At 37.3% G+C, this 15,719-nt stretch overlaps 4 protein-coding genes across 4 annotated transcripts; 1 reads left to right on the top strand and 3 right to left on the bottom strand.

The window, feature by feature from the left end:
- LOC18789482 lies at positions 1,132-4,049 on the bottom strand. The gene is made up of 3 exons (XM_007222779.2): positions 3,455-4,049; positions 2,832-3,019; positions 1,132-2,139 (listed from the first exon to the last, which is right to left on the bottom strand). Exons 1-3 carry the CDS (start codon positions 3,960-3,962, stop codon positions 1,633-1,635), a joined length of 1,203 nt encoding a protein of 400 aa, XP_007222841.1. The 5' UTR covers positions 3,963-4,049; the 3' UTR covers positions 1,132-1,632.
- Positions 5,694-8,787, bottom strand: LOC18789312 (U-box domain-containing protein 30). The gene has a single exon (XM_007225701.2). The coding sequence runs from the start codon at positions 7,667-7,669 to the stop codon at positions 6,299-6,301; it is 1,371 nt and encodes a 456-aa protein (XP_007225763.1). The 5' UTR covers positions 7,670-8,787; the 3' UTR covers positions 5,694-6,298.
- LOC18790294 (lecithin-cholesterol acyltransferase-like 1) lies at positions 11,261-13,079 on the bottom strand. Its single transcript, XM_007224006.2, has 2 exons — positions 12,543-13,079; positions 11,261-12,296 (listed from the first exon to the last, which is right to left on the bottom strand). The coding sequence occupies exons 1-2, from the start codon at positions 12,938-12,940 to the stop codon at positions 11,378-11,380; spliced, it is 1,317 nt and encodes a 438-aa protein (XP_007224068.2). The 5' UTR covers positions 12,941-13,079; the 3' UTR covers positions 11,261-11,377.
- Positions 14,710-15,608, top strand: LOC18790477. The gene has a single exon (XM_007223534.2). It carries the CDS (start codon positions 14,874-14,876, stop codon positions 15,378-15,380), a length of 507 nt encoding a protein of 168 aa, XP_007223596.1. The 5' UTR covers positions 14,710-14,873; the 3' UTR covers positions 15,381-15,608.

Here is a 15,719-nt window from a genome sequence, read left to right on the forward strand (position 1 = left end):
CAATTAAAGTTTCGATTACAATGTTTGGATAAAACATTATGCCAAAATGTATTGCTTAATTACTTCAATTAAATACTAATTATAAGTAATGCTACTTGTAAACTTTTGTTAACAAATGAACAAGAGCTTTCATAGCCATGACATTTGCGTACGCGGCAGTTCATGCCTTTCTTTTCTGAAACCACTCTAGGTTAAAGATGTACAGGTTGAAATTGGTATTGTCGATGTCTATTGATATGTTTCAACTTTTGTCTTGGCCACATATCAATGTTAAAATTTGCAAGTCAGGGCCTCTAGATAGCCTGTACGAATTCGCAGCGTGATCACCCATGAGGGAACTACCATCTAATTCTAATGGCAAAGGTTTCTGTTTTTAAGTTATGTTCTTTTTTCCCCCCTAATATCTTCAGAGCACTGGAGATCCAGTTTGATTCTGCATGCCTTTTTTTTCCTCTAACTCCTTGATGCTGGATGCGTACTTAACTTTTATCCTGCAAATTCTTTTGGAATACAGATAAGTAGCGAAAATCTGAGCGTCACAGTGTGCTATATTTTATTTTTGGTGTAATGTGGAAATATATTCTTCAAAAAATATATATTTTAAAGAGTATAATATTTTAAAAGTATAGCCGCTCGGCTATACCCTTTACGAAGAAGTACCGAATATTTAAAGAAATGACAATTCGTTGATGATTGTTCCTCCCCCTGAGCCGGACCCGATCATGACAGGATGGCAGTGGGCCAAATATATCTTTCCAGCTAGACTTGAGGGTATTATTTTGAGATGTGCATCAAAGAATGATGTCATACCAGTTTAGCAGTTTATTGAATAGCATATTTATTTTAGGTATTGTCCTTTCAAAAGTATATTCTTTCCCCTTTTTATTATTATTGATGATGTTGGTGATGATGGTAGGGCTGAAGAAGTTGTGTTTGTAACAGATTAAGCTGGGGGTGGTGGTGTTTATTCCTTTTAACCTGGTGTATAGTTTTCTTGGGTTTCCTTTCCCTTTCTATTTTTCTTCCAAGGTTTGAAAGCTTGTGTAATGGGGGTGGCTTGATGAAGCAGAGGATTTACATAATATAGCACAACACCAAAATTCCTAAAAATGATGATATATGCAGAAGATATACAACAAGAAAGGCAAAATCGGTTTTATTGATCCAATGGTAATACATTCATCTTGCAAATTTTCTTTTAAAGACACGAAATTGGGGCAATTCATTGATGAAATGACCTCTTGTACCCTCTCTCAAAATCCCTAAATATTGTAATTACAATCAATCAAGACATATACTTTTCTGTAAAGACTTCAATGACAAGGTGGCAACACATCATGTACAAATTGGTATTCAGAACAAATAGCATCAAGAGAGGCTTGAGTCCCGGTGTGGGACTATTCCATAGGGTAATCAGCAACGACTTAGAAGAGTCCCAGCGCAGGACTATTCAGTAGAACAATCTGCAGGTGCATAGAAGAGTCCTAATGTAGGACTATTTTTGCAGGGCAATTGACAAGTGATATACAAGTCCTCACCACCACCGGTGTTCATAGATGACTTAAGATTCCATCTTTTATCCAATGAGCAGAGCACCATACCGATGATTAACCTCTCTTTCCTTGAGGTTTCTTATTTCTTTGAGACAATCTTGAGTTTTGTGGGTGTAAGGAAATCATCGTCCTCGAGATCACTGAAAGATATGTCTTCTTCATTTACCGCATGAATAGCCGTTCCACTATATCCGCCTAAATCAGAATCTTCCTCTGGCCAGTCATCCTCATCATCTTCATAGATATTGTCTAGTATCTTAGAGGATGGACCAACTGTTAAATTCTTATCCTCTATCTTAATGATGGGATTTTCTTCAATAACAGACTTATCAATGAATGGCATCTCATTACTCTCAACTGGATGCTTCTCAGTCTCATGGACTGTGGGGGACATGGTTGATTCATAAGGATGTGTCCTTAGCAGCTTGTCCTCATAATAAACACTACAGGATGAGACCGGAACAAAATCATCATTTGGTATGTTAGAATTGTCTTTTAGAAAAGAAGTGTTTCTTCCAAATCCTTCGTATTCTGACATAGTCTGACATTGTAGCTCCTGCATCCACTTTGCTCTGGCTTCCATTACCTGCAACCGATATGTTAGACTGCATGAAATTTCAGAAAAGAAATATAAACCAGGCAATTGTTCAATCAAAAAGTGCAAACAAAACTTTGGTCTCAAAATTTATTCCAATTTTTCTGAAACTATCTATCTAGTCCAGAATTTCTAAATCCTAACTTTATTCCCCCATGAGGAAACGGAACTTGAGACATCAAAACAAAATACACTAACAGCCTTGAAACAAACTTCATTTAGAACCACAGACCGACTGACCTCTTATCTCTCCTCTTTTTTTCCTTTTTCCTGATCAACAAACTTAACAAGACAAACAATAACCTAAATAAAGTATTGAAGTTGAACTCTTCTAGAGATGAATATCCAACATGCCTGAATGAACATCTAGAACTATCAAAACCCAGGCCTGGAAAAGTTGGCAAACTCTAATGGAGGATCTAGCTAACCAAAAGCAACAAGAACTTGTGAGATACAATGAAGTTTGGCCTCGGATAAGAAGAAACAAATGGAAGGCTGCAACTCTAGAATTGGCACGAAGCACAAATTCCCACTTTAATATATTACATGTTATGGTACTAAAATCCTGTAAACTAATTCCACTATAGTAGCAACTTTAATTCAGAATCTGAAGGCCTATGTTTGAAACAGCATCAAACTTAATCAATTATTTGAGGGACACTATATACAAAAGGGAAGCTTACTTGGGGTGTGGACAAAATCTCCGCATCCTGCTTATTGAGCCTCGAATGCAGAAGCACAAAATAGACTTTCCAGAAGTAACTCTCGCTCATATGGCATGGACAGAGTTCAAATCTCAAAGCAGCTAATCTTGGAGCAAAATGTTCAATCGCCAGAGCATGCTCTTGCTGGGCATCAGACATTTCAAAATCTAAAATAAGAAAGGTGTATGAATTAGGCATCAACCATCGAACTACATGATTAAAAAAGAGCAATAAGTTTGATCAGGAAAGAGAAAATATCAAAACTAAGGGTTTTGTCCAATGTAATCAAACTCCTCTTCCAACAATTTCACCATGAACTCATTCAAATTTCTGCAACTATTGTCAACTGCATTGTGCATAACATCCCCCATTGGTAAAGAGAAAATTTTATATTCCTAATTTAAGATTTTCAAAAAACCAACACATTGATTAAAGATTGAATGTTAAGCCTTGTAGTCAATAATTTGAAGAAGATTATGCAATGTACATTTTAACCGCATCGAATTTTCCACACTTCTAAATTGACCAATGAGAACTGAGACCTACATTCATACATACATACATGCATATCATTTTGTGTATATATTTCTATCTATACATACCGCCTAAGTCCTCTTCCTCATCAAGAGGAAAGTCCAGCCACGTTTCTGGATGCATCGCGATGTTTTTAGCGAATGCCAGGACCTCCTCAGTGACCCCAACAGCGCACTCTTCCAATTCATCCTCTTCGTCTTCAATCAAATCCATCGCCAATTGCTCGGGCCGATTATCAGGCGGCTCAGATCGATCGAAATCGGGACCTGATCGAGTGGACAGCGTGGAGGAGTCCGAAGGCGGTGGCGCGAGGAAGGTAGCGACGCCCCAGAATTGGCGGGTCAGGGTTTGTTTGAATTCGTCGAGGTCATCCTTCACGCCTCTGGTTTGGGCGTCGTCTTGTTCCTCGTCTGCAGATTCAATTCCACTTCTTCCATTGTCATCTTCTTGGGGTTTGGTGTCGGTGGTGGGTGAGATTGGTGCTTTGTCATTGTTGTTCGGTACGACGTCGTTCTCGGCACCACCGTCGTCGTCGAGCCGTAGAGAGTCAGCGAAAGAGCGTGCGAGCCATGACATTTTTTTGTTTTTGGGAGGAAGGAAGAAAGTGACGGATTGAAAAATGGGACGTTCAAAAAAGGTACGGGCGCAGTGGAAAGTTCGGGTATTGGATCCGCTGGTTTACGAACTATCCTTGTCGATAGTGGTAGTTCTATAGAAAGATGCCACGTGTGCACGTTCCCGTGTGAAAAACCAAATTATTTTGTCCAGCACAAGATAAATATATGATTAGGTAGATCCAGGTATGATATTGGATCCAATCATATGAGCTCCAAGATTATAACAGACTAAAGCACAGATGCCTTTTGGACCTTATCTGCTTGACCAAATAAAAAATAAATTTTTTTGAAAGTTTTTCATGGCCCAGGGAAACAGGTGAATGAAGTTTACTTTCCAAGCTCTAAGCCCATGAATTCAATGTTTGTTGGGTTTTTACATCTACTTACCTTGTAGGTTGATTTGGATTTTGGGCTTGAGTAAATTCAAATTTTAATTTGTGGCCCGACTCTGAATTCAATTTTACATTATGCATATATGAGTTAGGTCAGTTGGTTAAAACAGTATCTTTGCTTTCTTGCACTCGAATTCAATCCCCCTTCTCACATATTACAATAGTTTAGAATATCACTTTATATATAATAAAAACTTGATGCATTAAAGCTTCACTAGTTATGATTGTTCCAATTGTGAAATGTATACAATTTTATATAAAAAAATATAAATTACAGGTAACTTGACAAAAGAAAAAATACGTTTTTGGAGGTGAATATTTTTCAAGAAATAATTGAAGCAGCAGGCTGAGGGACAACTATGTAATTTTCACAGAAGTATTGTGAACGACTCAAAATTATTATTTATATTTCCATTATTTCGAGTCTTTTTGGTTTTGGCCGGCATTATTTCCATTCAAAGATGCCATGTTGCAATTGCAAATGCTACAAAAGAATTTTTTGGTTCTTGTCCTCTCTGCTTTTCAGGTAGACAAGGTTTCAATGCTCTCTTTTTCCCCTCTTGAACAAATTTCTTTTCATTGCCAAGGGCCCAAAGGCTTTGTCCATGTGTGTCCATTCGTGACAACAAAAGTGACTTTGAGGGCCCTTAAAATGCTTCATCTAATTTCAAGTTTTCAACTGTAAAGTACTTTTATTTTTTATTTTTTATACAAGCGATATTAAAAAAGGATGAATTGAACGCATTATCTCGAGTGCAGGTATAACCTCACTTAACCCACTTAAGCAATAAGTGCCTCGCATCTTAATTCTAATTTTATTATTCCAAAATATTAAAACAAAAAACATTGAAACTTTGGGAATCCAAAAAGCATTGCAATATCATCTTAAGATGATTATCAATGATTTTGATAGGACTTGGGATTAGTTGGCTAATTTTTCACTGATATAATTTTTTCTAGGTGTTTTCATTAGTTGGCTCAGTCAGTTTTGTTTTCCCTTCTCACTTAACTTTTCGTTCACGTATGAATCAAGAAACCCCTGTTTCTGTAGCAGCTTTTCCACAAAGAGTAAAACAATGTCCTCCTTCCCAGCCCTGTTGCCAGTCAATGCATCCAATAAATGAAGGGAAAGCAAACAAAACAAGCAAACACGAAAGGCCCCCCCTCTCCTCCACCCATCTCTTAGCTAGTCAGCTCTCTCAAGTCATCAAAGGACAACGTAAATCAGAACAGCACAGTGCCAAACATAAATGAGGGAATGGGAATTCCTCAATTTGTGGCAAATTCAAAAACCATCATGTAAAAATTAAAAATTTAGTGTTCAATGCTCATTGTACATGACTTTATCTGCCCAACAGGCTCAATGAATGAACCCTGCAAAATCCAAATCTGCCTAGATCTTTACAAGAGGGAAATATGACTGAGAATCAATGGGGCTGCATAAGCCAAGCAACATCAACTACAATTACAGTAAAGTTTTCCCTTCACTCAACTCCTTTACAGGTACATGATAAAAGCCACTCTCTTGTTTGGACATGAAGAAACAAGCAACCTATCTGTAACCATTGTTGACAAGACAACAAACAAAAAGAACTTAATTTGGCTTGAAAATTGTTGAGGCTTCTTGGCAAAAAGGCAAAGCTTATAGACAGTGGAATTGTAGGTATGAAAATTTTGATACAGTGCCCAAATTGATCCACATTATGATGCTTCTGGTGGTGGAAACAATTGATCCCATCAAAGATTTTTAGTATACACAATAAAGAAAGGTACCCCAGAAACACCACAAGTGACTTTTGTCTTGAATTTTCTTGGATCCCACGAGCTCTTTGGCTCCTTTATCCATTGGGACAATGAAAAATTGAGAGAATGTATATCAACAAAGTACCTTTTTTCTTTCTCTTCATTGTATTGTTCTAGTAAGCTTACACTTGGAAATAAATATTGTGGCAGTGTAATTTAGACTACACAACTTCAAGAGCTCTGCAGCCCTTTGCTTCAATACAGGATTGCAACCACTCTGAATTACAAGAAGCAGCTTGGCTGCCAAACCTGCCTCCACAGCAAGCGAAGCGCATTCGTCCGGGGCGAGCTTGCAAACCGCCCACAAGATTGACAATGCAAGCTGAGTGCAGCTCTCTGAAACCTTCATCAATAGCCTAACCACACAGGGGATTGTCTTAGGACAATCTTTCAAAGCCTGCCTTCCCTCAGGAAGCGTTGACAAAACTTCTAGGATATGAAGGGCTAACTCCAAACACTCATGATTCAAATTGGGTAAGAGCTCAATCAATTGAGGAACTGCCCCGACGCTCACAACCGAGTTCCTGACTGACTCATGCGAACAAATTGTCTTCAGCAGACTGAGACCAGGCAAAACACCATTACAGTGTCTTTTATCCTTCACTAACCTCAACAATCCAACCACAAGACTCAAGCTTGAGACGTTTTCTGACTCCAAATCCTTGCCCTCCATCAAAACTTCAATCAATTTCGTACAATTGATCTTGGTCTCAATGGATCCCTCATTCAACATATCAACCATTAACGATATCTTTGCCGGTTGCATCAGAATTGTCTTGGCTTCTGAACTGAGGTTCAAATTCACTAGTGTCCCAATTGCTTCTGACCCAACAGCGTGTGAAGTGAAAGGACCCAACAGAGAAGTAATCAAAGCAACACCTCCATTGTCCACCACTGTGTTCTTAGCTGATGCATGAGCAGTCACTACCTGTCTGAGCTCCTTGAGAGCTTGAACTCTGGCTTGGCCCTTAACCTTCTTCAGTGTCTCCAGAATCTCCAAAACCCTTCCTTGCACATCCTCTGACCTCTTCTTCATGGCCAAGTACTTCTGTGAAAACCAACTGCAAATCAGCTGCTGAAGGGTCTTGTTCGGTGTGACTGAATCATCCCAGAGCTCTTGCATTGTTGTGGGACAAGTATAGTGGCCCAAAGAGAACCATTTGAGAATGTTTGATCTCTCGTAAGTCTGACCCGTGCAAAGGGTTACAGGGTCTTGCATTGGCTCCAATGAGATTGGGCAAATGAAGACTGAAGGAATCTCAATGGACTCAAGCTCCTCAATCATCTTCTTCAGATCCAACTTTTCAGCCACAACACCAACACCAACACCACCACCACAAATTAACCCATCTCCACCACCCAAAATCCCATCTTTCACTGCAGTGTCCAGATCTAGAACTTGGCCACCACTACCCACATCAAACTTCATATCCCCAACTCTTCTCCTACCAGTTGGCTGGTACATAGGCATTTTTAGAACCCCTTTTGCAAATCAGGAAGAAAACCAAATAAACTACACTTGGCTTGGATAAGAAAGAGTTAAAGACCCTCAAAATCCAAAGACACCAAAAAACAAGAATTCCACTTGAAGACCAATCTGTCCCATCACATCCACCCAGCAAGAAGCGTGTGGCAAAGTAAAGGAGATAAAGAAGAGAAGATGGAGAGAGAAAGTGTGGAAAAGAGAGGAGGGAGAGTTTTCTCTCTCACTGTTGCTTTCCTTTACTCTCTTTGGCTAAACCTTCTCATTGACAATTACAAGCAAGCAACAAAGACCATCAAATGCCAAAGGGGATATCTTTTCTCCTATTTCCTTGCTTTATCTGATCTCTTTCTATGGTCAAAAGGCCCACCTTCTTCTTCTTCACCACCACTACCACAACCATCATTATAATCATCACCAAATCAAGCACATCATGAAGTAGTAATCTTCTTCTCCAATACCAAAGCTCTCACTTCCTCTTCAAGCTCAATAAAAAGTTTGAAATCATAAACCTCAGATCAGGGAAGAAAAAAAGCAAGAAGGCATTCAAAAGTGACAAAAGGGTCCAAACTCACTCATATCATATCACTCAAACAGCACTCACCCAACTGACCAAAAAGAATGCAGAGAATAATTTTATAAATTTCTCAGAAAGAATTACAACAACAAAGACATGTGAGAATGAGAAAGCTCAGAACCACACCATGATAGCAAGTTAGAAAAGAGAAGGGCAGAAGAAAGAAAAGCATAAGAAAAAAAGCTATCTTCTTCTGCACAGTCTCCTCCACTGCTCTGCTGGTCTTCTTGTGGGGGCAGGTGACGAAAACCCCCAAAAATTTGTTTATTATTATTATTTTCTTAAATTTCCTCGAGTAAATGATAGATTTGTGTATGTGTGTGGGTTACCGGCTATCTCCGGTTCTGCAAGTCCTGGCAAACTGTGCACCACACGTGCAGTCATACCTTGTTTTTGGTCACAGACACAGTAATATCTGATGATAATTTTTTCTTCTTGTTTTTTGTAATTTATTTTTGTATTATCGATATTCATGCAATTCTGTATAAGCATGCAGATGCAGTGGCCTAGAGTCTGCATCTGTGACAATGTAATTATGTAACCAATGCCCAGATAGGATAGAGGTTGTTTTTGACTGAATTATTTTTAATGAAGGTTGTTTGACTGAATTATATTATGTAGTTAAATTTAAAATTATAAACTAATAAACTTTTTTAACTTTTATTTAATCAACATTTCTTTTAATGACTTTGGATAAAAAATAGTGATATAAACTTTTTTTTTAAATTAAAAAATCTCTGTATCTACCAAAAAAAGGTTACAAAGCGTGCTTGAAACCTTCCACCATGTTCATGGTAGGTTTGCTAGGTTTGAATGGTCAGATTCAACCACCAATGGCTTGGCCAGCTCTCGCAGAAAAATAAAAAAGTATTAGTGGGTTGATAGAACGGTTGAAGAAATATATTAAGATAATGGATATAAATTGTAATATATGAGCATAGTGGTTTTATTCAATTATAGTAAATATTAAATGCCTCACAAAATCTATTAAATTTTATGAGTGGTCGCTTGTTCATGTTTTCATATGAATTTTTTTTTTTTTAAGGAATAAGTTGGTGTGCAAGCTTTTAAAAAAATAAAAAGTTGGTATGCAAATGTTGATAAATTTAGTTCTCACTCTTTTTGTAAGTGAATTGGTTTTTTTTTTTTTTTTTTTTTAACAAAATGCTTCTTGTGGATTTAGTAATTAATATTGTTTCTCTGTATATTCAACATTTTTTTCTTTCTCCAAATTAATATACTTTGTAAATTGTTTCAAGTCTTCTCTTGTTGAAGTCTAAATTTCTCTCTATTTTTTTGGATTTGGTTTTGAAGATGTGAAGATTCAAACCCAAAAAGGCCATTGAGCATTTGATGGGTTGGTCTTTTAGACGAGTTGGTAATTTGCAAACTTTGAATTGTTTTATGGTGAGAGTGTCATATATGAACCATAGATGTGGACCTCAATATTAACCACATAATTCATGTGAATAGTAACTTCACTTAAGTTTAATAAAATGATCATGTGACTAATATAAAGGTTCACATGAGGAGTCCATATATGACACCCTCATAATAGAATTTCGCTTGCAAACCTCATTGTCAAGAGGAAGAGAAGGAACATAATGGCATATTTATTAATTTATAATGGGAATCAAAATAAGGAGTTGAATTCCTATTACTAATTACTCACATGTTTACTTCACATAAATGAATGAAAATGTGGACCCACACAAAATTAGGAATTCAACTCCTTATTTTGGAGGAATTTGGACTCTTGGGTGGAGGTGGTATTCTAATTATTGGAGAACTAACGCATTATAAATCAATCTTTTCTACCCATTATACCATCACACGGTTTTTAAAATTTCAAATTTGTTATTCACTTTAACCCAGCAAAAATTTGCATATAAAATAATTAATTTAGAACAAGGACATTTTAGTAATCAAACTGGTTTAATTATTTAGTAAACAACTTGTAGGGAATCAATATCATTCCTACCCTGATTCTAGATAGTTTGATAAACAACTTCAATAAGAGTTCGGATTTTGACTCATTCTCAATTCAATTAATCCTCACCCAATTCCATATTAGTAAGAGCATTTACAATCATGCTCTCTATTTTTTAGTAAAATTTAACTACAAACATATAAAAGTTATTTTAGAAGCTCTCTATAAATTTTTAACTCAAATCATATTATCTAGTTTAATGAGTCATAAATGCTATAACTTTTTTTTTAATTGGTCCATCTCTATAAAAAAAATATAAAAAATAATTATCATTAATTAAAGGTTTAACATACATAAAATAAAACAACATTAAATTATAGAGAGCCATTGTGAATCATTTCTATCTCCTCACATTTAGAAATCCTTTATGAATGTTTTAAACATACCAATAATAGAGGAAATGTCACACTCCCAGTCCACCTAGGTTGAGAAAAGAATATTATTAGTCAAGGCTATACTCAGTCCTCACTCTGATTATATTATAATTTTATACAATCACACAGTTAATTAATATAAATTAAATGCAACTTTTGTTTTTGCTCTGATAAATTAAATGTAACTTATTAAGCCAGGGAAAAAGTGTCTGGCTCTTTGAACGCACGGTTCCCAACCACGTGGAAGTACGTGATTGGTCATAAGAAAGCAAGTGCATCTCTCTCTCTCTCTCTCTCTCTCTCTCTGCAATCGTCCAAAGACTTGAAAGTGGTCAAACCGGACACCGGAAAGCCAAAAATTGCCAATCGAGGCAAATGTAAATTATAAATCTTTTTTCTTTTTACAATTTTATTTTTTTAATTTGAGGAAAGTGAATTACAAATCTTTAGATCCTCACGATCGGTCAAACCACCGAGCTGGCAGCCTGGCGCTTTATGAAAGCCACGCTCTGGTGGGTCCCGCCCCACGGGCCTTCCATTCTTCACGAACTCCTATGCTCTTCTTTTTAAAATGTTCGCCCTGAATTAAAAATAAAACACAAATATTTCCCCTCCTTTCAAATTTGTATTTAAGAAAATTTTAAAAAAAATCCCAATTGATTTGCTCATTTGGTATCAAGAGCAATTTTTTTCTTATTTCCGATGTGGGATAGGTATAGTGCTGCTGCAGCGCCTTTTCCACATATGATCAAAATTCACTCAACACTAATTACATTCTCAACAAAACTAAGCTGGGAATTTATCCCAGAAATTTCTCTGACAATTTGATCAAGTGCACCTTCGTCTTTGAGTATGGCCGTATGAGAAACCCCAGGAATTCTGATGGTTTTTAGGGTTTGATTTTTCACATCAGACCATAGAGATTCATGTGCCATTAAGCTCACCATGTTCACAGTCCCATCTCCATCCCCATAAACAATCTCAGGCTGCTCATCAAAACCCCTGTTTCCATAGAACAAAGTCTCCACTGTCTTCACACCACTTCCAAAAACACAAGTAATAGGCACCCCGGGAGCAACCAGCTGATCCATCAAGCCCAAAACGCGCGTTTTGAAAGGGTGAACACCTTGTTCAAATCCAATGTCGCTGAGAAATTGTGGAATATCAGAGGCTGAATATGTAGCGCTTGGGGTGATTACAAGTGGGGTTTTACGACCAAATAATTTAGGGTTTGGCATTAGCCAAAGGTTGCTCTCTGAGCTCCTTTGCTCTTCTCTTACTAGCAATGGATCGACTAGGGGCACCCCTAATGTGTTGCCTGAGGCAAATGTGAGCATTTCGTCCACTGTGCCACCCCATGGTGTGGAGAGTGAAACAAAGTGTTTGATGAATTTCCGGCGCCACGAAGGTGTGTTCCGGTTGAGGAGGTGGAGAGCAAAGAGGCCTCCTAAGCTGTGTGACACAAGAATTACTGGCCTTCCTCCATTAGAGGTGCTTGCATTTTCTATCAAATCTTTTAGGTCTTGTAAGAACTTGGAACCAACATGGGCTGGATGATCTTCTGGTGCCAAACCATACCGAAAATCATATGGGGCCCCAAATAGGGTTTTTTCGTTGACATAGCCAATGTTTTCCAATGATTCCACTAGAGGTGCCATGTATCCCGTGATGCGCCTATATACAAATGTAGTTATCTACTATTAGTGCAAACATAAAATCGATTTTTAACATTCGTGTTATGCTGTCACACTTTCAATCTCAATAATATTATGTTATAAACGATAAAATGCGACATTGTTCATGTAACATTGGCGCAACATAATTGATATTCTAAACTTTGTGACAAGTGAAAATTTCTCAAATTTTTTAAAACAACCTTCTATGAATGCAGAAATTAACTTAAGCAACAAATGAGCTTACTTGAGATTGGGGTCGAGGTAGAGAAGAGACTGGGTGGAACCAAAGTGAGGCACCCTGGTCTCGATCCCAGGGGCATTTTGGTAATCATCCAAATCAGGGTCATAATAAAGCGTCATGCGCTCAGCAAAGCAGGAGGTGAAAGGAGCCAAGAGGACACTCGGGTCGAACCAGAGCCTAAACCAGCCGTCCTTCTTCCTCTGAAATGGGTACCAACGGCTGCACAGCAGACTAGAGGGCTTGTACTTGCTGGTTAGCCGGGCTTCCAGCTGGTTCCCGCCATTCCCAGGTATGAGGATCAGAGGGTGGAGGTTGCTGGCTGCCTGACACGTGTACACCATCACAGCCATTGATGAAACCAAGCTAACCAGCAGCACCAGTTTCAGCCCTGGCTCCTTCATAATTTGCTCCTCTTTGTCTTTGATTGTCTTTTGGGATTGTCCCTGCGACAGAGTGATGAGCAAATTTTGACTGCATTGTACTTGCTATAAAATCTTCTTGGCTTGTGGATGTACACATCTGCTTGCTATAAACTTGTGGTGGAAAATGAGATACGTAACGCAGCCTTAATGGATAAATTGAAAACAGACCCATGTATTTCATACATGCACCCACCAAAAGAAGAAAAAGCCTATCTGGGTTGGGCCTAATCTTTGAAGCAGATCATTGAACTTTGGGCCGTTTTCTGGTCAAAAGTCTATGTTTAATTTTTATCATAATTTCATGAAACTTTTGAGAAAATTGGGCACATTATATAACATACAAACAAGGAATATATGAGCTTAGGTAAGTTGGATAGTGCGAATGCGTTTTTTATTCTGCACCCGAATTCGAATTTCTCTCTATATAATCTAAAATAATGTAAAATAAATCATGACTTGTATCAAACAAATAACATACAAACAAGAAATGTCATAATACTTGTTTATTCAAGTCAAACTTATGTGATTGGTACTTAATTGCAATATCCTAATCATTTTTTTTTCCAAACACGCGCATACAACCGGCGCCCACAAATTATATATCATATATGTTGGCCAGCTTTCAATTTTCTTTTATAATATTTAACTCGTGTTAAGCACATAATTCTTTGCCTCTTTTTTTAGAAAACCCTTTTTATATTTATTTGGGTCTAAACTTTATCCCACGCCAAGTCTTTTTTTCATGAAATTACCAAAACCAGTCAAAGAGCACTCATCGTGTGACAGAGTCAATGTCTGCCATGGCCTCACTGCGGAGAACACTAATTCAATTGTTCAATAATTTTAGATAGCAGTCATTGCATTGCAGTGGCAGCAATTGACTGAATTTTTTTTATTTTGACCAAAATACAAATGATTGAATTTTTTTATATTAAGTTGATCATTGTTTTAACTTACACACACAGGATTGCCATGGAAGAGAAGAGAAGCTCCTTTTACAAGAAATGAGCGTGTAATTGGTTTGCAATTTGACCATTAAGCCACCAGCAGATGACTCGTCAAATGGATGAGAGGAGCAACAACAACATACAAATGTGGAAAACCCCCATGTCAACTTAAACCGTCTTTTCAATTTTGGCCTACTTCATCATTTCAAATTAATTAAGAATGCAAACAGCCTTTCCCTCTTGCTTTTCATTCCTTGTATTCCCCATTAATTTTTATTTATTTTTATGAAAGCAAAACTTCATTAGATAACATTACAATAAAAAAACATTTAAAGTACCAATTTTAAGAATGCAATAAATTAACATATTAAAAACAAAACTAAAATAAATAAAAACCGCCTTAGCCCACATCACTAATCCTTGTATTCCTCATTCAGTTTATGTTACCTGTATTCCACTTGTACATAGATTTATTTATTTAATGTGTTCAAAAACTATTTAATCTCTTTTTAAGTAAAATATCAAAAACTATTTAATCTCTGTTTAAGTAAAATATAAATATTTTGCATTTAATACACGTGAAATAAACTGCATAAGAAAAGCAAAAAGAGAAAGAGAAATTAGTTAACATTCCTGATTAGAAAAGCCGAAAATCTTAGCACACCACACACCTCTTTGTTCTTATCTCTTTGCCTTTTCTAGTCTCGTGGGTTCTGAAAAAGTCTAAACCCACCTCCTTGTTCATACTTTACTCCACCACGTTGTTTCTTGGTCACCCTCTACAAAACCGTATATATTCACATTGCCTCTTAACGCACCTCTGCCTCTCTCTCTCTCTCTCTCTCTCTCTCTCTCTCTCTCATTTTTTCATTTCCCTCATAAACCCAATTTCAATCAAATCCCACTATAACCCTTTTGCTCAATCAACAATTTTGATTTCTTGTCACATAAAAAAGTTGTGCAACATGAGAAGCACCAAAGAACAGAACAAAAACAAGTTCATGAGAATCATCACAGTACCCATCAGAGCTCTGAGCAAAGCCAAGGACTTTTATGTGAGAAGCATGACAGATGTGGCTGAGAGAGTGAGCTATGGCAACACCATGGGAGGCCCAGGTGGCCAGTTCTCTTCAAGCCTTCCCAAAAGCTTCAGCTCTAGGTCAACTTCTGGGTCGAGTGAAGCCAGTGGTGATGATTTTTCAGAGCTTATCAGAGCTGCCTCTGCCAGGAGCTATGGAACAAGGATTGATGTGGATGCAATATTGAAAGAGCAGCAGCTGAAGCGATCTGCTACAACCACCACCATGGGATCAAAAGCTGTGCTTCCCAAGTGTAGCAGCGTGGCCATGGGCAGGATTGATGAAGACGGGCCTGCTGATTTTGATGAACATGCTGCTGGTGATGTCAAGCCTGACTTGTTCTACCCAAGAAGCAGAAGCTATGCTGTTACAAAGAGAAGTGTTGCTTTCTGATCGTTCTGTAATGGGAAATTTCTTGTGGTTTTGATTCATTTTCTTATGTGATTGAAACTTGAAAAGTGTCTGTACAAAATTCAGGTTTTGAAATTAGAGCTGGTTTGAAAGTTTGAAGTGAGTTTGTTTGTATATATGCATTCTGTTTCAGGACAACTTTTAAAGCCTATCTACTTTGCTGCAAATACAAGCAAAATTATGAGAAAAAAAACTTGGGTTATTGCTTAATTGTGTTTTAATTGCTTAATTGACATTATATTACAATTTACACATAATGTTCCTTTTTTTAAAACTTTGGATGAGTACCAGATTATTCCAATATTTTTCTTTTAATGGTGT

Source organism: Prunus persica, chromosome G1 (genome assembly GCF_000346465.2).
Source record: "Prunus persica cultivar Lovell chromosome G1, Prunus_persica_NCBIv2, whole genome shotgun sequence".
NCBI classification, from domain to species: Eukaryota; Viridiplantae; Streptophyta; class Magnoliopsida; order Rosales; family Rosaceae; genus Prunus; species Prunus persica.

Coding starts and splice junctions, on each gene's coding strand:
- LOC18790477 (XM_007223534.2), top strand. CDS start 14,874: ATGAGAAGCACCAAAGAACAGAACAAAAACAAGTTCATGAGAATCATC.
- LOC18790294 (XM_007224006.2), bottom strand. CDS start 12,940: ATGAAGGAGCCAGGGCTGAAACTGGTGCTGCTGGTTAGCTTGGTTTCA. Junction 12,297..12,542: donor TACCTCGACCCCAATCTCAA/GTAAGCTCATTT, acceptor ATTTGTATATAG/GCGCATCACGGGATACATGG.
- LOC18789312 (XM_007225701.2), bottom strand. CDS start 7,669: ATGCCTATGTACCAGCCAACTGGTAGGAGAAGAGTTGGGGATATGAAG.
- LOC18789482 (XM_007222779.2), bottom strand. CDS start 3,962: ATGTCATGGCTCGCACGCTCTTTCGCTGACTCTCTACGGCTCGACGAC. Junction 3,020..3,454: donor TGAGGAAGAGGACTTAGGCG/GTATGTATAGAT, acceptor TTCTTATTTTAG/ATTTTGAAATGTCTGATGCC. Junction 2,140..2,831: donor AGATTTTGTCCACACCCCAA/GTAAGCTTCCCT, acceptor TATCGGTTGCAG/GTAATGGAAGCCAGAGCAAA.